The sequence below is a fragment of the Gigantopelta aegis genome, chromosome 7 (assembly GCF_016097555.1).
Source record: "Gigantopelta aegis isolate Gae_Host chromosome 7, Gae_host_genome, whole genome shotgun sequence".
Classification (NCBI taxonomy): Eukaryota; Metazoa; Mollusca; class Gastropoda; order Neomphalida; family Peltospiridae; genus Gigantopelta; species Gigantopelta aegis.
The window spans coordinates 1,928,902-1,953,770 of record NC_054705.1 but is presented as its reverse complement, the minus strand read 5'-3'; the positions used below and the strand labels follow the sequence as shown (position 1 = coordinate 1,953,770).

At 38.2% G+C, this 24,869-nt stretch overlaps 2 protein-coding genes across 2 annotated transcripts in view; both read right to left on the bottom strand.

The window, feature by feature from the left end:
• Positions 1–24,869, bottom strand: part of LOC121376945 (kelch-like protein 5) — a 114,270-nt gene that overhangs the window by 68,477 nt on the left and 20,924 nt on the right. The gene's annotated exons all lie outside the window — the stretch shown is intronic.
• Positions 1,707–23,823, bottom strand: LOC121376946 (ficolin-1-A-like). The gene is made up of 7 exons (XM_041504756.1): positions 23,614–23,823; positions 17,395–17,459; positions 12,787–12,931; positions 11,721–11,841; positions 8,771–8,931; positions 5,159–5,300; positions 1,707–1,849 (listed from the first exon to the last, which is right to left on the bottom strand). Exons 1-7 carry the CDS (start codon positions 23,811–23,813, stop codon positions 1,769–1,771), a joined length of 915 nt encoding a protein of 304 aa, XP_041360690.1. The 5' UTR covers positions 23,814–23,823; the 3' UTR covers positions 1,707–1,768.

Here is a 24,869-nt window from a genome sequence, read left to right as displayed (position 1 = left end):
TTTATTTATTTATTTATTCATTATTTTATTCTTTATTATTATTTTTTTATTATTATTATTATTATTATTAATTATTATTATTGCTATTTTATTATTATCATCATTGTTGTTGGTTGTTTTGTTTGTTTTTTTAAATATTGATTAATTGATTTATTATTATTATTAGTAGTAGTAGTAGTAGTAGTAGTAGTAGTAGTAGTAGTAGTAGTAGTAGTAGTAGTAGTAGTATCGCTGTTAGCTATACATATACACATGTATGTCACAATTATACTGAACTTCATTGAACTCGCAGTTGGTTTTGCTATTGCTTTATTGCTAATATCAATATATATATATATATATATATGTGTGTGTGTGTGTGTGTGTGTGTGTGTGTGTGTGTGTGTGTGTGTGTGTACGTATATACGTGTGTATGTATACAAGTGTGTAAGTATATATGTATGACCGGTGCGGTTTCTCTGAGGTTCTTTATATACCAGTATTATATTTTATATTTGATCCATGTTCAATTTGACAATCGAATCATCTTGTGTGTATTATGTAATGTGTTGTATGTGTATTGTATGTGAATATTTGCTGTGCTGATAAGCTTGTAGTTTAAAGCAATAAACGAAATTGTAAATTATAAAAAAAATAACTGGCCATAGAGAACAGGGTCGACGCAACTAGTTATTTGTTAACAATGACAGCTACAGTGGTCAACTAGTTTTACATGTACCACTGACGTTTCGATCACGCCTCCCACGAGTAATATGATCAGGGGCCTGAGTCGGGACACGAGGTGATAGCAGTTCCAGTTGTTTCGGCGCAGTAGAGTTTGTTTGTGTAACTAGATCTAGGAGTCGGAACGAATGTTGAACGACACCCCAGCACGCAATATTATGAAAGTTAGAACCCAAAGCTTTGACCCCGATCTATAAGAGAAGGACAAGAATTCATGTAAGGACAAACGTGTCTTATTCAATGGGATATATATATATATATATATATATATATATATATATATATATTATTATTATTATTATTATTATTATTAAATCAGAAAATCACGCTGAAGTCCACTGTTATAAATCTTGCACATTATAAACAAGTGCAATAGGCATGGGGAAAATAACTGATATGTGGTTCTGTATTTACTACATACCATCTGTGTATAGTATGACCTGTCTATAGTATGACTTGTGTATATTATGACCTATAGTTTAATTAAGTAATCCAACTTATTGCGATGTAAATTTAATTGAATGTTGTGGAATTGATGACGCTGAGCGTCCTGGAAAGGAATATGACGTCATACGAGAGACAAACTGACCTACGCATGCGATATTGTTTTATTACACACGTTTTCAATACAAGATTGTATTTTATTGCACGGTCCTAATGGTCTTTATTACTATAGTAAGTTAATGGGTATGTAATAAATTGAAGAAAAAAAAACAACCACCTCAGATAGAACAACTAACGACAATATCTTGTAAATACATGTGTTTTTGTTCAAAACTGTCAAAGCTAATATATATTACTAGCTACAGATCAATTAATTCATATGTTTGTTTTATGCATATGTGTTGCTTAGAGTCGTGTATTAATTTAATTCATCACATTTTAATAACACATCTATCTGGATCTCTGCATTCATCCATATGACTATGTATCTATCACCAAACATACCATCCATGTAGTTATTTAAGACAGAAAAACAGAAGTACAGTTCAATAAATTTAATATTATTATATTTCCGCACTGTAGACCTGGAGACAACAATTCTTTAAACCACTCCCTTTGGTCTGATTGACATTGTGATTTCTTTCAGTGCGTGATGGCGTCTCCATGTGAACCATATAATACCCTGTAAAGAAACAAATAAACTACTTTAATGCTGCTATTATCGTTTCCAATAACAGTGATTATTAATATTGTCCGTTACTCGCGTTTTGCGTATCACGTGTATATTCGGAGTGCAATAATGTTATTTGTCATGAAACTCGCGAGAGTTTCTTTCTTGTGTCTCTGTTTCCAAAACCCTTCCGGGCCCAACACATTTTCGTATCTATTATGTTCAAGGGCGATAACCCTATGCCAAATGTGAAAATCGCCATGAATGTCAAACTTGACCTGCAAGAGTACAGGATAAAGCTATATATTGAATTATAGCGAAAAAACAACAGTTTTGAAAACACGTTTTTTAATTCCCCATGATATTTATCAGTATACGCTAAAGCTATATAGAATGTTTTAGCTAAATATCTTAAGGAATTATAAAATAAAGTCTGTAAAACTATATGTGGGACAGACAGAAGGACGGAGACCTATAGAACCCTCCGATTGATTGGAAGGGTAGGAGATTAATTTGCAATAAAATGCTATTTTAAAATTTAATTCAAATAAAACACCAATGGACGAAGCAGTTACATACAACTCGATGTACGAGTGCGAGAGCGAATAATTTTTACATGCTTATATACCACCAGAGTTTCGAGCATGTCCGTCCCGGGGTCTGTCTCTGGATAGCCTGGGGCTTGTCCTGGGACAGAAAAAAAAATGAAGGGGACAATTTTGAAATTTACATCTAGAAATTAAATAGTGGACCTTTAAAATTTTGATGTGCATCTCTAATTAATATAATTAATAAAGAAAATTGTACTCATTAAATGTGGTCGCTAGATTAGATCGGGCGGTCAAAAAGAAATTATGTAAGATTGGTGGCCTGACTCGGGATGGGGGGGGGGGGGGGTGGAGGCTAGGGTAGAGTTGAAAATGAGCAGAGTTTTGAGAATAGCAATTAGTAAAAAAGTTAATAGAATTTAAAAAAGAAAAGAAAAAATGTTACAAGCCAAAAATAAAAAGAATTGACTGTTCGGTCGAATATTTATATAATTTGGAGCATTTTAGTAGGACAGTCCAAAAATAAATAAGAGAAAGAAGAGAAGATCGGACTATTTAATAATATTTAAAAAAATGTAATTTCGACAGAAACTTATGAACGAAGGTCTAAAGGTTTAAAGTCCGATCTATATGTCCAGGTGAGTGCCCTCGTTAAGGCCGTTAGGGTGCACAGCTTATAGGGACGAGATGTGTTGCATCCCGTCAAGAAAACCCCTAGATTGACAGTCAATAGACGTTGAAGGTGTAGTGCTGTGCTGAAATACAGATATTGAGAAGCCGGATCCGTCTGAACGAGAGAGAGAATCAGACTAGGATATAATCCAGTCGTCATGGGTTGGTATTGTGGTGCGGACGGGCCCGACTCCGGAGGATACGAAATGGCATCACAATAAATCAAAGTAAAGTCTAGAAAAGAGTAGTAGGGGCCGACCCCGCTCCCTATTTCTTCTTAAAGTGGGGCGGTCACTCTTCCAGTGCTGCTAGGACAGCTCGGACATGCAGAGACTAAACGTGAACAACCGTGGCGTTCTGCAGAATGGCCGTCATACGAGTCACGAAAAAAACAAGTCAACATAGTCAGACGGAGAAATGACGTGGAGGCAAGGAATCTCGCTAAAAAAGAATCCAACCTGATGGTGCAGACGAGACACGAGAAGCGTTCCAGCGTTCAATCAGGTCCACTGGCTGCATACATCCCAGTAGAAGACTTCACTTCGCTCACGAAAACAAGCGAAGTGAAGGATCGCCAAGTTGAGCCGCTCCAGACTGGGAATGTTCAGGAGAGGGGATGGTCGTCAACATCGGAGAGAGTCGGAGGTGATCGGTTTTCGACGAGTTTCACGGTTCATCGGTTCACGCCAGAGGTCATCGGTGGTCGGGAATTCTCGGATTTGGATTTCGGAAGTTGTCACTCTCTTTGGACAGGGCCTGTCAAGGTTGCTGAACTTTCGTTTTATGGTGGATACTTTTTTTTTTTTTTGTGAACTGCCTTGTAGAACTACTTGTACTGAGCTATATTGAATAAAACTGTTGGCGAACTATTTGTGTGAACTATATTGAATAAACTGTTACCGAACTATTTGTGCTGAACTATATTGGATAAACTGTTACCGAACTATTTGTGCTGAACTATATTGATTAAACTGTTACCGAACTATCAGTGCTGAACTATATTGAATAAATTGTTACCGAACTATCTGTGCTGAACTGTATTGGATAAACGAACTACTTGTGCTGAACTATATTGGATAAACTGTTACCGAACGAACTACTTGTGCTGAACTATATTGGATAAACTGTTACCGAACTATTTGTGTGAACTATATTGGATCAACTGTTACCGAACTATATGTGATGAACTGTGTTCTACTGTGTTAAAATCAAGTTGTCTAAAGATGTATGTGAGTAAATGTAAATTTTGTTTATATTAGACGACGACACATTGCATGTATTGAGACATCCATATTTATTTATTTTCTTCGGAATTTATTAGTTTTGTTTTGGGACTTAACTTCATTTTTCAAATTTAATAATTTGGTTGGTAGTTTGTTTAGTTTAGTATATATTTTTTTCTTTCTTTTTAATATGAAGCTCTCTGCAGTTTATTATTTTTAATTAGTAGTTATTTTGTAAGTTTAGTAATAGTAACTTATCGATACTATCGAACACACATCGTGCTAAATAGTAAGTACAAAAATTAATTCCTTAAATAAAACAGCAAAGAACGCCGTCATCTTTAGCTCGTAGCATAGAAGTGACAAAAAACACGAAGACTGTTTATATAGCCTCGGCTAATGAGGACTGGCCATCGACACGGCCGGCGTGTAATATTTTGGGACAAAAGCCTAGTATACGTCACCACACCCCATATAAACTACCCCGTACAAAGCTCGGGTTATGTTTAGTTTACACTAATACTAAGAACAGTCTGTGAGTGGTTTATGTAGTTGCATATAAAGAAATGTTTTTAAGAAGTAAAACTAGTTCGGAATAATAAATAGAATAATGTTTTGGTTACCATCAGTTACAATGTTCATGCTCATTGCGAAAAGATTACCTCTACATGTCATTTATTTATTGCATACCTTTAATGTGGTCTCGCGCAGTAGTTAACAATTGGAATATGGTTCTGTATTTATTACATACCACCACACATACGCATATGCACGCACACACACACACACACACACACACACACACACACACACACACACACACACACACACACACACAAACTTAAATACATATCATCGATTATGTGACGTTGACTCACTCTAATGGAATTGAATGGCCCGGTAGCTAGAACAAAGAAGCAGTTGTTGTACCAGAAGCCGCCTTTGTGGGATTTCGCGCAGCCGAACTCGTTGTCGCGGTCGTAGGTCCGGAACGCCCTGTTATTTTGAAATTTCTCCTTCCTGGAATTCAATAAAACAGTTAATCTTATTTCAAGTTTCAATCAATCAGATTTCAAAATACATGTAGTTATATTAGGCAGCATCTTAAGACCGGTTTCCATAAAGTATGTAACACTTGCCGAACACCAACGCCGATCGGCATATCAAGAATAATGTTATGGGAACACAGTCCAACCCAGTGGTAAAGACAGACGCCGATCGGCAGATCAAGAACAATGATATGGGAACCCAGTCCAACCCAGTGGTAAAGACAGACGCCGATCGGCAGATCAAGAACAATGTTATGGGAACCCAGTCCAACCCAGTGGTAAAGACAGACGCCGATCGGCAGATCAAGAACAATGATATGGGAACACAGTACAACCCAGTGGTAAAGACAGACGCCGATCGGCAGATCAAGAACAATGATATGGGAACACAGTACAACCCAGTGGTAAATACAGACGCCGATCGGCAGATCAAGAACAATGATATGGGAACACAGTACAACCCAGTGGTAAAGACAGACGCCGATCGGCAGATCAAGAACAATGATATGGGAACACAGTACAACCCAGTGGTAAATACAGACGCCGATCGGCATATCAAGAACAATGATATGGGAACACAGTCCAACCCAGTGGTAAAGACTGACGCCGATCGGCAGATCAAGAACAATGATATGGGAACACAGTACAACCCAGTGGTAAATACAGACGCCGATCGGCATATCAAGAACAATGATATGGGAACACAGTACAACCCAGTGGTAAAGACAGGCGCCGATCGGCAGATCAAGAACAATGATATGGGAACACAGTCCAACCCAGTGGTAAAGACTGACGCCGATCGGCAGATCAAGAACAATGATATGGGAACACAGTACAACCCAGTGGTAAATACAGACGCCGATCGGCATATCAAGAACAATGATATGGGAACACAGTACAACCCAGTGGTAAAGACAGACGCCGATCGGCATATCAAGAACAATGATATGGGAACACAGTACAACCCAGTGGTAAAGACAGACGCCGATCGGCAGATCAAGAACAATGATATGGGAACACAGTCTAACCCAGTGGTAAAGACTGACGCCGATCGGCAGATCAAGAACAATGATATGGGAACACAGTACAACCCAGTGGTAAAGACAGACGCCGATCGGCAGATCAAGAACAATGATATGGGAACACAGTACAACCCAGTGGTAAAGACAGACGCCGATCGGCAGATCAAGAACAATGATATGGGAACACAGTCTAACCCAGTGGTAAAGACAGACGCCGATCGGCAGATCAAGAACAATGATATGGGAACACAGTACAACCCAGTGGTAAAGACAGACGCCGATCGGCAGATCAAGAACAATGATATGGGAACACAGTCTAACCCAGTGGTAAAGACAGACGCCGATCGGCAGATCAAGAACAATGATATGGGAACACAGTACAACCCAGTGGTAAAGACAGACGCCGATCGGCAGATCAAGAACAATGATATGGGAACACAGTACAACCCAGTGGTAAAGACAGACGCCGATCGGCAGATCAAGAACAATGATATGGGAACACAGTCTAACCCAGTGGTAAAGACAGACGCCGATCGGCAGATCAAGAACAATGTTATGGGAACACAGTCTAACCCAGTGGTAAAGACAGACGCCGATCGGCAGATCAAGAACAATGGTATGGGAACACAGTACAACCCAGTGGTAAAGACAGACGCCGATCGGCAGATCAAGAACAATGATATGGGAACACAGTACAACCCAGTGGTAAAGACAGACGCCGATCGGCAGATCAAGAACAGTGATATGGGAACACAGTCCAACCCAGTGGTAAAGACAGACGCCGATCGGCAGATCAAGAACAATGATATGGGAACACAGTCTAACCCAGTGGTAAAGACTGACGCCGATCGACACAGACCAAGAACATGTTATGGGAACCCAGTCCAAACCAGTGGTAAAGACTGATTATGATTGACAGAGACCAAGAACATGTTATGGCAACCCAGTGGAACACGGTGGTAAAGCGCTCGCCCAATGTGCGATTGGTTTGAGATCGATCCCCATTGGTAGGACAGACTGTAATTAAGTTCATTAACCTCGTGTTTCAGTACTAAAACACACTGGTAACAATGTGTATAAATGTATGCATGTGTGTGCACGTGTGTGTGTGTGTGTGTGTGTTTGTGTATGTATGTGTGTGTGTGTGTGTTTGTGTTTGTGTGTGTGTGTGTGTGTGTGTATGTGTGCGTGTTTGCATGTCTGTGCGCATGTGTTATTGCCATACAGAAGACCATGATACCAGTAAAAGTGTTCGAGATTGTTAGGCCTCCTGAGCATGCCACTCGTATTGTAACATTCACTTGTACAGGATGTGCTTCCAGGATTGTTAAAGTATTTATTTTTGTTGTATAGAGAAAACTTAAGAGTGTTTTCTCTTTTATAGATACATCACCTGTCCTCATAACTAGTGCATATTCCCTATAGATAGTAGACTGGTCCGAACATCCCAAGAGCCAATGGGATGACCTAAATTCTTCTACTGTGTACCCCTTTCTGTTCTGGTCATGTAAGTAACTAATTTCTTTTTCCTTCGCGTCTTATGGTTCAGACGTTCTTATTTTAGCTCCGTCGTAATCTAAGCCATATGTTTTACTTGGTTTATTGCGACATTTGTGTTTGTAACACATTATTCAATGCTGTTACTTTATTATTGTACAATTATTTCGGCTCTAATCACTTTCTTTAAAGAGTTATAGAAAATTTTATTTTCCATGTGTGGCGGTCACAATCTATGGCAGTCATTTTAAAATGGCGGTTTCTTGTTTACCGGTACTGTACAACATATATATTTGCTTTTTCATTACAGTTATTGAACATTTTCAGATATCAGCTTTTATTGTGTGGTGCGTTCTTGCAACAAATTCACAAAATTCCTGGCGGGTGGAGACCCGCACGATGTGTGTCCTAGCTGCAGATCACCATGCGACTTAGAATCTCGCTGCCTCCTGTATTTTCCTTGGGGCCGTTGGAGATACGTCATACCTCAAGGTCTTTGTCCAGCGGGCCAAGAAAGTGGAGATGGTTTCCACTTCATCTTCTCCTCAAGCGTCTATCCTTGAGTCGGTTACTGACGTTTTGAAGATGTTGTTGCCTAGTATGTTGTAATATACCATTGCATCGATGGCGGCCGCAACGAGTACCGGTCCAGCGGCTAGGGGTCCAGCTGATGTTACGGTTCCTGTCTCGGGTCCAGCTACGGCTACGTTTCACGCTACGGTGTCGACGGCCTCTGCACCTATGGGTGACACAGTTTCCAGGCCAGTCTACGGGACATTGCCAGCCTTACCTCGGAAGTCTACATCTTTTAGATATCAGAGAGCAGAACTTATACGGTCTACTATCTGTAGGGAATATGCACTAGTTATGAGGACAGGTGGTGTTGAAAAGAAATGTTCACATCCACCGAACACCACCCCACCGTGTAGAGTTAGGGCGAAACGCGTCTCCAGCGTTCCCACTGTATGTTCCGGATACGTGGATGCTGTAGGCGTGGGCCTCGTCGTCCACGTGTAAGCTGCCGTACACAGCGTAAGCGTGGTTACCATCCTGGTCAGTCATGTCGACCCGCATCTCGACATCCTGCACAAATAACAACCAGGGTTAGAATAGCTAATGACCAAATAATATAATCTCCTCATCTGCAGAAAATAAAAACCAGGGTTAGGATAATAACATGTCACGTACTAAAGATGATGGAAATGATAAACAAAAGTGAACAATTATATATTTAATACAACAACATTTATATAATACCCCCACAGTCACTCACAGTTCACCCCACTCATCCACCAAACCAAACCCATGGAGAAAAATATAACCAAACACATTTGAAAGTTCAAAGTTCGTTCGAGAACGGTTTCCAAAATCAAAATTATTCAGCCAAAGTCTGATGTCGCATTATTAAAACGTTCACAGACTTTACAACGGGATTTTAAATAAACAGTTCATTATAACGGACGCCACGCCATCTCGGATTCACGCCACACCAGTCTCTGTTCCACACCTCCCGATTCCAATCACAGGAGTCCAATCAGAAGTTCATGTCTCCAACTCATCTTCGGGAATCAGTATCTGGGAAACTCGTTATAACAATATAAAATACAGCGCATGTATTCCATACTATAATCCTATATTTTACATGTACTATGCGTGCGACATGCTTAATTCTTGCATCTCACTATGACATACAACAAAAGTCATGCATACGAATCAGTTTCACTTAATTATTACCCCCATCGACAAAAGTAACGCATACATAAAAATAGCAACCTTGACATGTGACATATCTATTTATATTGATGATGTCACAGCATATTTTAATTATATAACATAGATAGCCAGAAGAAATAGCAACCAGGGATAGGATAATATATATATATATATATATATATATATATATATATATATATATATATACACACACACGCACACACACGTACACACACACACACACACACACATATATATATATATATGAATAGAAAATCCTTCTGTGTTGCTGGCACCTCTCCTCTAAAGTAGCAAGGGGCTTGAGATAAAATAATTTTAAAGGAAAACGTCAGAAGCCTCCTTTAAAAGTCTCAGGGAAATCTGTCGACAAAAATAAAATGCACACATAAAACCACTAGCAAAAACAGAGTTAAAGCTATAATTATAATAATAATAATAATAATAATAATTAATTAATCTATATAAGACTATAGAAGAAAAGTTAAAAACTGCAGAACAAACTACTGGTCAAGATTAAAAGTATGGTAACACTAAACCTACCATATGATTGAGGTAAAAAGAAGTGTGGGGAGGGGGATAAAATATGCATATAATTAAGAATAAATAAATGAATGAATGAAACAAAGAACAAAATAATAATGAACGAATAGATAAGCCAATAGCAAAAATAATCTAATAAAATAAAAGGAATTTACCCAGATAAGTTACAAGTAATAAAGACGAATACATTTCAAAAAGGATCAATCCGTTTTCATCAGGATAGGATACGGGTCGTGACACACCAAAATCGTGTACCAAACCGTTTCAATCCGTTTTGGTTTCAACTTTCATACATATGTGGATTCAACAGCACGTTTTCAGGTCGGTACGGTTTTGGATTCTGGTGTGTCAACGGAACATTGGCGAAAACGGGTCAGTTCAGTTCGGTTGGATCACATGGTGCAAGTCATGTGACATTTCATTTGGAAAATAGAGAAAATGTGCAGTGGAAAATTACTATTTGTTTGTACATAACAATGCCACAAGGAAGCAACACATCAACAAAAAACAAACACCCTTTAGAAAACATGCTTGTACACGACGACAAAGGTTGCTCATATAAAAATGGAACGGTTATCGACATGTTCGATTTGAATAGTGCCTCATCACTCGTTATATTTTTAAAGCGAGAATAAACTCCCCAGTGTCCCACAACCCTGTAGAATGTATGACGTCATATATTGTAAGATGATATCCCCCTCCCCCACAACCCTGTAGAATGTATGACGTCATATATTGTAAGACGATATCCCCCCACAACGCTGTAGAATGTATGACGTCATATATTGTAAGACGATATCCCCCCCTCCCCCACATCAAGACTTATCACAAACGTATTTGGTGTGTCTTGGTCCAAAATGGATTGAACTGTTTTGATCTGCATTCAGCGGCGGTGAGTGAACGGCGATTCCTAATGTGGATCAGTACGCATTGGACAGAACCGTATTTGATATGTCAATGGTATTACTTTTTTTAAAACAATAACACTCAGTACGACAAATAACCAATATAAAATGTCTATATTCATCGAGAAATTAACAAACTCCCGTTGCTAAGTCTGACCAATGGGATGACGTTATATTGTAATGAATGTAATGAAACTTTTATTATAAAAAAAATAAAAAATTCTTGCTAATATATGATATTGACGATGCCGAAACACCCTCGGGGTAATAGCCCCCACTCCACCCCTCTCTCTCTCTCTCACTCTCTCTCTCTCTCTCTCTCTCTCTCTCTCTCTCTCTCTCTCTCTCTCTCTCTCTCTCTCTCTCTCTCTCACAAATACGTCTCTGGTCTCAAGATCATTATATTCAAGAATATTCATAAATATAGGAGACGTCCAAAGTAGCCTATATTTAGGAATATTGCTTTCGGAGGTGACGTCATATCAAGAATATAGTTAGACATATGTGATGACTAGAATATACATGGACTTCAGTATATGTAGAATCATAAAAAGTTATCATCTCATTTTTAACATTTTCATTTGAATTTTAAGTTTTGTTTTTTGTTATAGTCATGAGAGCAGACGCGCCTATGGAGACTTTCGTTTAAAAACAAAACAAAATGTGTTAGTTTTGCTATTGTAAGTTTATTACCTTTGCTGCCGTGAACATGTGAAGAAAATCATTTCCCAACCAGAAATCTCCTGCGAGGTCGCCAAATCCGCGTTTGTAGTCTTTCCACGGCCTGTTGAAGTCGACACCACCCTTGACCCGCCTGTGTAACAATATGTTAATCTGATTTATGTTCAACAGTAAATAATCACCAGTCTGACCAACGGCACTATCTATCAAATCTCCTGCTGAAGGTGACACCACCCTGCAATTGCCTGTTAATCTTCTTTATCTTCAAAATTAAATATGCACAGTTCTGACTCACGGGACTAACTATCTTATGTACTTCTGAAGCTGATACCAACCTGTGAATTGCCTGTTAATTTCATTTATTTTCAATATGGTTAACATCAACACAATTAGTAACTGGTCAGCTGATTCAAGGCTTCAACAATATAATAATAGACTGAAGTGTCTGAAGTAAGAACTGAACGCTTTCGACGACTGATACATCAAAGGCTGCGGCATGTGCTGTCCAGTCTCATGGAAAATCAATCTTGATGACCCCTTGTTGCTAGTGGGTAAAGGTAGCGGGTTTCATAAAAGACTACGTGATGGAATTACGAAATGATTGCAATTCATTATCTTTGATTAATTAATCTCCACTAGTAGTATCGTTAAACGTTATTGCCTGGAGTGTTTACACTAAGGCCACAGCAAAATCAAAATGTCAGCTGTGTGATACAGACGACCACAAAAGACAAATACATATCGCGAATGGATATACACACAGGATAGCATATACCACGGTCTTTGAAATACAAGAACTAGGATGTGGACATAAACAAGTTTGAACGTAAAAAGGTAATGGGACAAATGTGATAATAATGGCAACAACAAAAACAACAATGATAATAATAATAACAATAATAATAATAATAAACATACTATTACTGAGCTATCCATATCATGTACATATGTTTACAAATAAAACCCCAAGTTGAAATTAAAGAAATAAGGAAAACAATATAAATAGTTTTAGCTAACTTCACAATATCGGCATGATTCTCAGACAGACAGCTAACATACAATTCTGTCATCTTCATACCTGACGAAGGTGAGCCAACCGCCATTGTCCGTGGTCATGTCACACCTGACGTTCATCTTTCCCCCGGCTGGTGAGTCGATCGTGTACGTGCCGTCACGGTTCTGGTTCTGGCGTGTCTTCACATCCCAGCAGTCGCTAATCGGCGCTACCAGTACATACATAGAAATCATTTGGAAAATTAAAATTGTTTCCTTGCGTATTATTTGTATTATTTAACCATTTAGAATAAACCAACAACATCGTCTAGCTATACTCGTTATCACTGCCAGATGAAACAAAGGACAACGTGTTACCCCATTATTTTAAAATCGAAAGTCAGGCTGGTTTCTGTAGTTTAAATTAATTTATAAAATATTTAAACAGCTACAAGTCTGGGAGCCCCTGCCCTTATGCTGAGGGTCGCGACGTTTGGTCCTCGATGACTCCAGATTATTTTCGTTTCATTATTTACTACTTACAGTTTAGTGAAAAACTTTGCCATAATATAATGGTATAATAATTAACTCGACCACAAAATGAGGTATAGAACGTCACTGATTTTTACATAGACAACGAGGCGTTCCCTTTTAAATACAAGTAAAGAAACACATCGTAAATATCCTTATACAGTGTGAATGAGCATACTATGTTACACATAAACACAAACACACACACACACACACACTCTCTCACGCACGCACGCACACGCACACACACATTCACACACACACACACACATCCCCAGACACACACACGCGCGCGCACACACACACACACATACACACACACACGCACACACAAACACTAAGAAATATACAAAATCTTACGTCACATCGCGTTAGCGTTTATATCCCAGCTTTGTTAAGGAAAACGGTATCTCACAATATGAGTACGATTTTATTATTAAACTCGCTTATCTCTCACAGGTATGTAATAAATAGAGAATGATTCATGAGTGATCGTTAGATACCATTTATCTCATTTATCGAGGGGTTTTATATTTATCTAACATGCGAAAGCGAGTTTGATTCGTTGCTAAATAACCAGTTGTAAGATAAATGGTATCTAACATGCGAAAGCGAGTTTGATTCGTTGCTAAATAACCAGTTGTAAGATAAATGGTATCTAAAATGGGAAAGCGAGTTTGATTCGTTGCTAAATAACGAGCTGTAAGATAAATGGTATCTAACGGCCACGACTGTATTATTCTATTTCATACATATCTTAAAAAACCAGGTTTCAAGGAAATTTTAACATCTTCTTTTACTAAACGTTATTTACAGCCGTTGCACTTGTAGCACACTTACGCGACACAGACACATAAGTGTCAGGTTAACTGTACGTCACAGACACATGAATGTTAGGGTAACTGTACGTCACAGTCACATGAATGTCAGGTTAACTGTACGTCACAGACACATGAATGTCAGGTTAACTGTACATCACAGACACATGTATGTCAGGTTAACTGTACGTCACAGACACAAGAATGTCAGGTTAACTGTACGTATCAGACACATAAGTATCAGGTTAACTGTACGTCACAGACACATGAATATCAGGTTAACTATATGTCACAGACACCTAAGTGTCAGGTTAACTGTACGTCACAGACACATGAATGTCAGGTTAACTGTACGTCACAGTCACATGAATGTCAGGTTAATTGTACGACACAGACACATAAGTGTCAGGTTAACTATACGTCACAGACATGAATGTCAGGTTAACTGTACGTCAAAGACACATGAATGTCAGGTTAACTGTACATTACAGACACATAAGTGCCAGGTTAACTATATGTCACGTCAGTTACACATGAATGTCCTGTTAACTGTACGCCACAGACATATGAATGTCAGGTTAACTGTACGTCACAGACACATGCATGTCAGGTTAACTGTACGCCACAGACACATGCATGTCAAGTTAACTGTACGTCAGATACACATCAATGTCAGGTTAACTTTACGTCACAGACACATGAATGTCAGGTTGACTGTACGTCACAGACACATGCATGTCAGGTTAACTGTACGACACAGACACATGAATGTCAGGTTAACTGTACGTCACAGTCACATGAATGTCAGGTTAACTATAGGTCACAGACACATGGATGTCAGGTTAACTGTAAGTCACATACACATGAATGTCAGGTTAACTGTACGTCAGATACACATAAATGTCAGGTTAACTGTACGTCACAGACACATGAATATCAGGTTAACTGTACGTCAGAGACACATGGATGTCAGGTTAACTGTACGTCACAGACACATGAATGTCAGTTTAACTGTATATTACAGACACATAAGTGCCAGGTTAACTATATGTCACAGTCATATGAATGTCAGGTTAACTGTACGTCACAGACACATGAATGTCAGGTTAACTGTACGCCACAGACACATGCATTTCAGGTTAACTGTACATCACAGACACATGAATGTCAGGTTAACTGTACATCACAGACACATGAATGTCAGGTTAACTGTACATCACAGACACGTAAGTGTCAGGTTAACTGTACGCCACAGACACATGAATGACAGGTTAACTGTACGCCACAGGCACATGGATATCAGGTTAACTGTACGTCACAGACATTAAGTATCAGGTTAACTGTACGCTACAGACACATGAATGACAGGTTAACTGTACGCCACAGTCAAACGGATGTGTAAGAAAGAGAGGTACTAAACAAGCTTGCTTGGAATATCGTTGTCATGATATGAGTTGCTATCTGACGAGTGAAAAGCAGTTCTCGAGTTTTGTGTTTTAAATAGCATAGAAGGTAAATGAGTATACTTTATGTATTACCAACCAACTACATACGTAAGCTGGAAATGGATCAGCAATTGATATGAAGTGTTGTAATTCGCAAAAACAAATACTGAATTGTCTATTGAACAAGCAAACATTGAGTAGAGTGGGTGACACTAACGGGGTGTGACGTTGACATTCCGTACAAGACGGAAATACAGAAGAAATAACAACTATTTAACGTTGACGACAGACACTTGACGTACATATCGTAACGTAAACTTTAATTGTATATAAATGGTAATTACACTATTCTGTAGAAACATGGTGTTATTGTTGGGGGGGGGGGGGGGGGCTGATAACCCTACTGAATATGAAGTTATTGAACACATGTAGGGAATGTAACGTTTATATTTCACACCCATTACTACGTGGATATGTACCACATTGGGTGGACATAGTAGGATCATGGGTGAAATATTGTTATACTAGTTTGTTTGTTTTCTTTAACAACACCACTAGAGCACATTACTTTATTAATCATCGGCTAATGTTAAATAAAGTTTGCCAATATGGATATGAAATATCAAATTTGCATTCACCGTACTGTTTTTCACATGTCCATATCTACAAGTGCAAAGGGTTGTAAATATTTGCTTAAAAAGGTGTAAACTACCAAGGAAGGAAATGTTTTATTTAATCACTCAACACATTTTATTTACGGTTATATGCCATCACACATATGGTTAAAGACCATATAAGCACATATATATATATATATATATATATATATATATATATATATATATATATATATATATATATATATATATATATATATATATATATATACATACATAGATAGAGAGAGAGAGAGAGAGAGAGAGAGAGAGAGAGAGAGAGAGAGAGAGAGAGAGAGAGAGAGGGAGAGAGAGAGAGGGGGGGGAGGACACCCGCTGTCACCACGTCATTTGCAACTCTTTTCGATTAGCAGTAACTGATCTTTTATATGCACCATCCCACAGACAGGATAGTACATACCACAGCCTTTGTTGCACCATTTGTGGAGCACTGGCTGGAACGAGAAATAGCCCAATGGGGCCACCGACAGGGATCGATCCTAAACCGACCGCGCATCAAGCGAGCGCTTTACCACTGGGGGACTATGTCCCAACCCTGTATACTACAAAATAAAATCCCATAGACGACAGTAGTAACCTGAGTGGTGAAAACTCCTACCTGCAACGTGTCAATCGCCATAAACACCACGGATATAAATACTAAAACCCCTCAACCTTAAAGTGAATCAGAAAACAATTAGGTGACAAGCTGCTCGTTTCTGAGTAACGGGTAGCGTCTATGATCAATCTAGTTCCGCAAACAAATTGAGTACTTTTTTTTACAGGTACTACAAAAAAAAGAGAGTCAAGCACAAGGCTATTTGACACAGTGGTATTAGATGAAATAAATTTGCATACATTTTTGTCCCAGATGAAGCTATTTTTATACAACCAACACTCACATTTATCACAAATCACAGGACTTGTGGTGTTAACATCTCTGTCAAAGGTACACCTCGGACTTTGATCAGGCCACAAGTTATTTGGTTTAGTACTACCTATAACCTGGTTTTTGGGGATATCTAAGAAATAGAATATTACATTCGTGTCCGTTAGATACCATGCATCTCACTAACGGCCACTCGTGTACTATTCTCCATACATTTAACGTTTGTTATAAAGTTAACTTTGTGGGTAAAAAAAATAAATTATAACATTCGCGGGAGTACCATACATGATTGAGTTTGGCGATAGGTTTGTATTTAAATCTGTAAAACTTAAATTTTGGTTAACATTAACGTACATGATGGCAGACATTGGTCCAGTTCCTTCTTTAACTTGTTTCTTTGTTCTGTCAAACCCTCCATTCTGGAATAAATGAAGCAAAATGTATGCTCCGTTATATATAATTATTAAAAATAGACCGTCCTCTGCGACGTAGGGTAAATAGAAAAACAACAACAATAAAAATAAGTTATTAACAATAATAAAAACATGTACTGAATGATAATAAGCTTAATACATTAATTCGTTTTAGTAACAGAAGCATGTTAAATGTCGACAATCCCGACTAGTTAGTCCTTTGCATCTAGCGGTAAATTTATTGTCAGTCGTACGCGAAAAAACTCTAAACATTTGGATCATGAACACCTTCATTTTCCACCTTGTTAAATTCATTATTATGCAAACTATGCAATAACAAATAATACTCTGAACTAGACGGTGTTTATATACGATGTGACTATATATACGAAGGCCGTGTATATAGCCTCCACTAACGAGGGCTGGCTATATTCACAGCAAAAATGTATATAGGCGGTAAATAAGTACATGTATTTGATTGATCTATATTACCGAACCATCTGGAACAGGAGGAATACATACTAAGTACTGTACGAACAGTGCATTTCTGAACAGGGGAGGGGTGGGGGAGTATGTGAATTTAGCGGACCCTTTTGTGTACATTTTCAATAGACATATTGTCCCTACAGTACTATATAGTATATAGCCGACCCTCATTTGCCAAGTCTCTATACATGGCGATCGTTTATATAAGATCCAAAAAGACATCATGCGGTTGTCGTATATATAGCCTCATCACTACGAGTCTGTTTTTCCATATTTTTTGTCTCATCATAAGAAGAGTTCCACATTTTAAAAATGAAGCGTGTCATGGGCATCCCTCGATCGTAGCTCAATTAAAATGTTTTGGGTTATACAATAACTAGGTTTGGTATTCCAAATGAATGTAATTTCCATTTGTAATGCACATTTAAAGAAATGAGGCCCACTAAATCCATGACTGAGCTCCTTTTATCCAGTTGTCACCACTACACTATTCATCATCCAAAGAAGAATCGCATAATAAGTGAGCATGGTAGTCGCTTACCAGGCAGTAAAACCCTCCCGGTCCCGAAACTTTTCATTTCTATAAATATGTGTTTTTAATTTTGGCAATATAGTTTTTTTTTAATTTAATTGATTTCCAAGCGTCCCCTTTTTTTTTTTTTTTTTTACTAATTATATATTTTTAAGCCTATTTTTGATAATTATTTTAGATTCTTAAAAAAAAAAAAAGATAAAAAAAAGGATAACAGGGCAGGTGTCTGGTCTGTACCTCTGGTAGTAACCTGGTTAATAATACCTTCTTTACTGCTTTAGGTTTTATAGCTTAAAGTGGTGTCTGCGTATAAGACAGAGGTAACGTGTCAAATGCCTACGTAGTGCTGGACCAAAACCTCAAATCGGGCACAAATTACCCAGATAGTTGTGAAAATGTGCGAACCTGACACATCGCCACCATGTATTTCAGCATTCTTGCCTTGGACTTGGTTGTAATACATGTACATGTAGTAGTGATTCGTTTACAACCCAACACAACTGCTTGGCTGTAATGATAATGTGAATAAATGCTGTTATCAAGATTCGGGCATTTTCGTTTAATTCGGGCAAAAGACGGCCTCTAAGTAATGAGGTGAAAATTCAATAAACACTATTGCTGACGATTTGTACAACGCAATGCAGCTTCAACAAAACATGGATCATCAATACAAAATAGCCTCCTAATACAAAATAGCCTCCTAATAATATTGCGGGTTTTTAAGCTGTTCAGTATATTTATTATGTTGCAAGTGTATTGCAATATGAAAAAAAAAGTTTTATTGACCCTACACCATGTAATTTTGTTGTAACTGCATGGGCAGAAAACAGAATATACGCACTACAGCTTCAATAAAACATGGATCATCAATAAATGAATGAATGAATGAATGTTTAACGAAACCCCAGCACGACAAATGCATCGGCTATTGGGTGTCAAACTATGGTAAAATGCAACAAAAGTGTGATGATCATCATCAATATAAAAATTCAACAGGTCAATAAAAACACAGTGTAAAGGACTGTGTAAAAATACAAATATCACAGATAGATATAATTAAAATTTAGAACAAAATTCAGTATCGCGTAAAAATTGTAAAATAATTTCTGGATGGAATCGAAATGATTCCATCACATTTCTTTGTCCAAATAAATCTTTTCGAGTTGCTGACAACTGCTTACACTCCACCAAAATGTGTCGCACAGTCAGAAGACACTGGCAGTGCTCACACTGAGGTGGAGGATCTTTCTTCAAGATAAATGAATGGGTCAAGTAAGTGTGACCGATGCGAGCACGACACAAGACTATTTCACCCTTCCTGCACTGTCTATAGGAGGACTGCCAACACTGGCTTGATAGCATGAAGCTTGTTCGCAACCTCACCATCCCAATCACGTTGCCATGTCGAAAAGATAAATTGGTTGATATTAGTTTTAAAATCAGTATAAGGCACATCGACCCTTGCATGAGGCAAATCCAAAGCAGACTTGGCAGCTGAATCTGCCTTTTCATTACGCCTGATGCCAACATGGCTGGGCACCAAACAAAATACAACATCTTTTTTGACAATAGATAAAAAGACACACTTTCGTATCACCATCCCAATTAAGGGATGGTCCAGCTTCATATTTCGTAAATCTGGATGCTATGGAATCTTTAATTTCTTCCAAGGCTTTAATGACTGCCCAAACTTCAGCACTAAAAATCGATGCTGAGTCAGGCAGTCTCATAGAAATGACAGTGTCTGATGGACAAACTGTAGCACAAGCCACAGAATTTCCACCCCGTGATCCATCTGTATACACAGGAATGTAATCACGGTACTTGTCTTGAATTTCCATGAAAAACTGTTTAAAAACAACAGTATCTGTACGATCTTTTTTCAGACGTGCCAGATCAAATACAATTTTAGGTGGTGTAAGACACCAAGGCGGTAAAACAAAATATGAAGGAGTTTCCAAAGTGTTATTTAAATCAATGTTGGAAAGCGAAAAAAAACTGCTTAATGCGAAGACCAAATGTACGAATAGCATTTAGCCTTGCATCCAACAACTTCATATATTTGTTGTCAAACACCGCATGTGCTGGATGTTTTGGTAAAGATTTAATCTTGGCAGCATACTGCAGAGAAAGCTTGGCACGTCTAGCACCCAAACAAGGTTCGTGTGCATCAATGTACAAGCTCTCTACAGGAGATGTTCTAAATGCACCAAGACAAAGCCTAAGTCCCTGATTGTGTATAGGATCTAGCATCTGCAAGTAAGACTTGCGTGCCGACCCATACACAATGCATCCATAATCAATTTTTGATCTAACTAAAGATCTATACAGACGGAGCATAACCTTTCGGTCTCCTCCCCATTCTGTATTACCGATAACTTTTAAAATATTGAGAGTTTTCAAGCCCTTCTTTTTAACATATTTGAGATGGGGCACAAAAGATAGCTTCCTGTCAAATATAACCCCCAGAAATTTAGTCTCCTCCACAACCGGAATTGGATTTTTGTCCAAAAACAACTGTGGATCTAAGTGGAGACCTCTTTTCTGGCAGATATGCATACAAACCGTTTTTGCCTTTGAGAATCTAAAGCCCATTGATGAAGTTTATTCAAACAAAGCTGCAACTTACGTTCAATGATACTCATATAGGACGATCTATAGCAAATCTGAAAATCATCGACATATAACGAGCAATCCACACCAGGTGTTAAACACTGGGTGATGCTGTTAATTTTCACAGAAAATAAAGTTACAGACAGGATACTACCTTGAGGTACACACATCTCCTGTGGATGAATGTCAGACAAAGTCAACCCCACCCGGACTTTAAAAGATCTATCTCTTAAAAATTGAGATATAAAAACAGGAAGACGACCTCTAAGGCCCATGCCATGGAGGTCGTTTAAAATCCCATACTTCCACGTGGTATCGTAAGCTTTCTCCAAATCAAAAAATACTGAAACCAAGTGCTGATTATGCATGAAAGCTTCCCTACAAAACTTTTCAAATCTAACAAGATGATCAACCGTGCTACCTCTAGATCTGAACCCACATTGCACGTTAGTAAGCAATTTGTGGGAATGAATGAATGTTTAACGACACCCCAGCACGAAAAATACATTGATCATTGCGTGTCAAACTATGGTAATGCAAATAAATAAAACTGATGTCAAAGCAATATAAAAAGTTCAAGACAAAAACAGTGTAAAGATTGGTTGGAAAACACAAATACCAGGCTTTTACGGAATAGGAATTTTACTAAAACTTCAATTTTGTGCTGTATTGGCCAATCTCAAAGAAAATGTCTCCAGAAATCCACCACGTGAGGTTAAAGCATATTCAAAAGAACCATTAGAGATGATTCAGGTAAATGTTTTAATAACTGATAATGAATTTCATCGGTCCTACTGAAGTATCATGGGCTCGACGAAGAGCATCCTGCAATTCCTCCATAGAGAAACGCCTGTTGTACACTTCAGCATTTTCGGATGAAAAATTAATGGACTGCTTTTCAGCTTTAGTTCTGACAGATGTAAAAGCATCTGTACTGAAAGCAGAAGATGAATTATGAGAAACGTTATCTGCCAATGCATTGGCAATGTCACGATGAGACGTGACATCAGTATCATTGACAGACAAATGACGAACTGTATTACTGGATTCTTTACCTTTGATTTTACGGATCCTATTCCAGACAGATTTCACTGATGTTTGTAAATTCAACTTGGAGACAAAAGTTCTCCAAGATGATGTCTTACTCTGTCTAATCTCTCTGCGAGCCTTAGCCCTAGCAATACGAAATGCATCCAGGTTGTCTGCTGTAGGTTCACGTTTGAACCGCTCAAGCAACCTGTTTCGCTCCTTGAATGCATCTTTGCACATATCATTAAACCATGGTTTATTGAAACGCTTTGCCACTGCCGAAGTCTTAGGAATAGTTTCATCTTGTTGCAGACGAGTGCTGCACAGATGCTGAAACTGACCCCAATTTGCCTTCGCCAACTTCCACCTTTGAACCCTTTCAAGTGATGGTGGTCCATCATTCTCCAAAATAATGGGAAAGTGGTCACTACCACAAAGGTCTGAACCAACTTTCCAGGAGAAATCAAGAAAAAGTGAAGGACTACAAAGGGTTAAATCTATAGAAGTGAAAGAACCACTTGCAGAATGAAAATATGTATGACTTTTATCATTGAAGAAAAGTAAGTCATTTTTGAGAATTAAGTCTTCTAATTGTTTTACCTCTAATATTTACATCCTCGCATCCCCACAAAGTGTGGTGACCATTAAAATCTCCCATAATAATGAAGGGAGTAGGGAGCTGGTCAAGAAGACCTTGAATATCCCTCGGATTAAAATTAAAATGATTTCGAGGTGGCAAGTAAACTGAACACAGAGTTATAGTTTTATGAGCTGTGACCTTTACAGCCACAGCTTGTAAACTGGTAGTCAGTGTTATTGAACTCTGAGGAATGTTTTCATTAACAAGAATGGAAACACCCCCAGATGCTCTATTTTCAGATTCTTGAAACTTACGATAGAGGTTAAATCCTCTCATGGTAATATGATCAGTGTCCTTCAAGAACGTTTCCTGAAGACACACTGCAAGAGGATTATGTTTTTGAATTAAAAGACTTAATTCATCAAAATTGGGCCTAAGCCCACGGCAGTTCCACTGTATGACTGAATTAGTCATCAGGGGGAAGTACAGGAGTTCTCTTTAACTTTTCCTTCGGATGTGGTTTGAATTTTGGTGAAGGTATACTGGTTTGAGTATAATCATCCATATCCATAGCATCCACATCCAGAGGATCAAATGGATTGCTTACTGGGACTGAGCGTTGCTCAATCTTTTTTAAGCGCCCAGAAGAGCGGTCTTCAGATGCGAAGAAAAGACAATTAAAACCATTCAATTGTAATATGTTCTGCGGTAGATCCATCATGTCACATATGTATGTATCATTCTTTTTGCATTCTCCTCATATGCCTTTGCTGAACGGCCATAGTGAAAATAAACTGTTCTGGTCTGGTTGATATTAGTCACTGTGCCAATAGACATACGACACAGTGTTCTCCCCCTTCCCACTTATCCATTTTTACGAATAGAGATCGTGTCTTTATTAGTTTAAGACGTGTTCTTACTTGTTCTGACACTGTCTCCAGTGGTTACTTCTCCATTGACGCCAACCTCCACGTCGCCACCCTCCGTGACGCCAACCTCCACGTCGCCATCCTCCTTGTCGCCAACCTCCGTGATGTCGTCTTCCGTGTCTCCATCTCCAGTTGCCGGAGCACACAAGACAAATGGCTGCAAACAGGACGAGTACCAAAGAAAGTTTCATAGTTCGTGACTGTCTACGATGATGACAGTAGGATAAATGGTGTCTTCTTTTATAGATTGATATTGCAGTGGCAGACGTACGTCAGAGAAACATAAATTAATTAAACCAAACACATGTTGATATTTGTCGCACGTCAATGAACACGAAATCGATGAAGCAATGTAGTAATACGTGTTTTTGTGTGCATGTTTTTTCTCGGGTTTGGTCGCCCTTCAAATCTTGAACAGAAACATCCACGTACACACCCTAACTATTGTTTTACGTAAACCTAATATGATTTTAATTACCTGATGAATTTAACTTGTTTTATTAACAATTTGGAAAACATGTATGTGATATTTATTAGGATCATAGGCGGGAAAATAACCTAGACAATATATTAGGTAGAAGGTAAAGATGAACTTAACACAGACCATCATACGGCAGATTATACCACACAGATAAAAATGTCCACCGTTTCTTTCAGTGTTGAAATTACGAACATAAGCATGTCCATTGTTTCTTACTTAACCCCCCCAAACCCCCCCCCAAAAAAAACAAACCCCCCAAAAAAAAACCCCAACACAAAAAACCTCCGAAAAAAACAAAAAAAAACAACAACAACAAAAAAAACCAGACAACAAAAACAAAAAACAAAAACAACAACAACAAACATCCGCCATCACTTAACACTTTCAAATCAAATGAATGGGTTATTTGAAATTTCAATATGGCGGCTATTTTTCAAGACGGCCGTCATACTATTCCTTTGATGCCCAGTATTGATGTGTATATTAATTAACATAACTCCGATTTTGCTCCAATCTGCGATTTTATAAATGTGTGAATATTATTTTGTCTACACTAAAAATAAAATGGCGCAAATATGGCTTTACCACTGATTGCCTTGATGTTCTTACCTTTCAAGTTCTCAAATACAAGTGTGTTACTATATAGAGTAGGGGACAATGGGGTCGTTTTACGAGTACATAATATTGTGTTAGTTTTATCTGAGATTAATTTCACAAACCAGCGTTTAGACTATTTAATACCGATATTAGTTGGATAGTTTCCACT

Coding starts and splice junctions, on each gene's coding strand:
- LOC121376946 (XM_041504756.1), bottom strand. CDS start 23,813: ATGAAACTTTCTTTGGTACTCGTCCTGTTTGCAGCCATTTGTCTTGTG. Junction 5,301..8,770: donor TTTCGCCCTAACTCTACACG/GTGGGGTGGTGT, acceptor ATTGAATTCCAG/GAAGGAGAAATTTCAAAATA. Junction 1,850..5,158: donor GGCCATTCAATTCCATTAGA/GTGAGTCAACGT, acceptor GTTTCTTTACAG/GGTATTATATGGTTCACATG.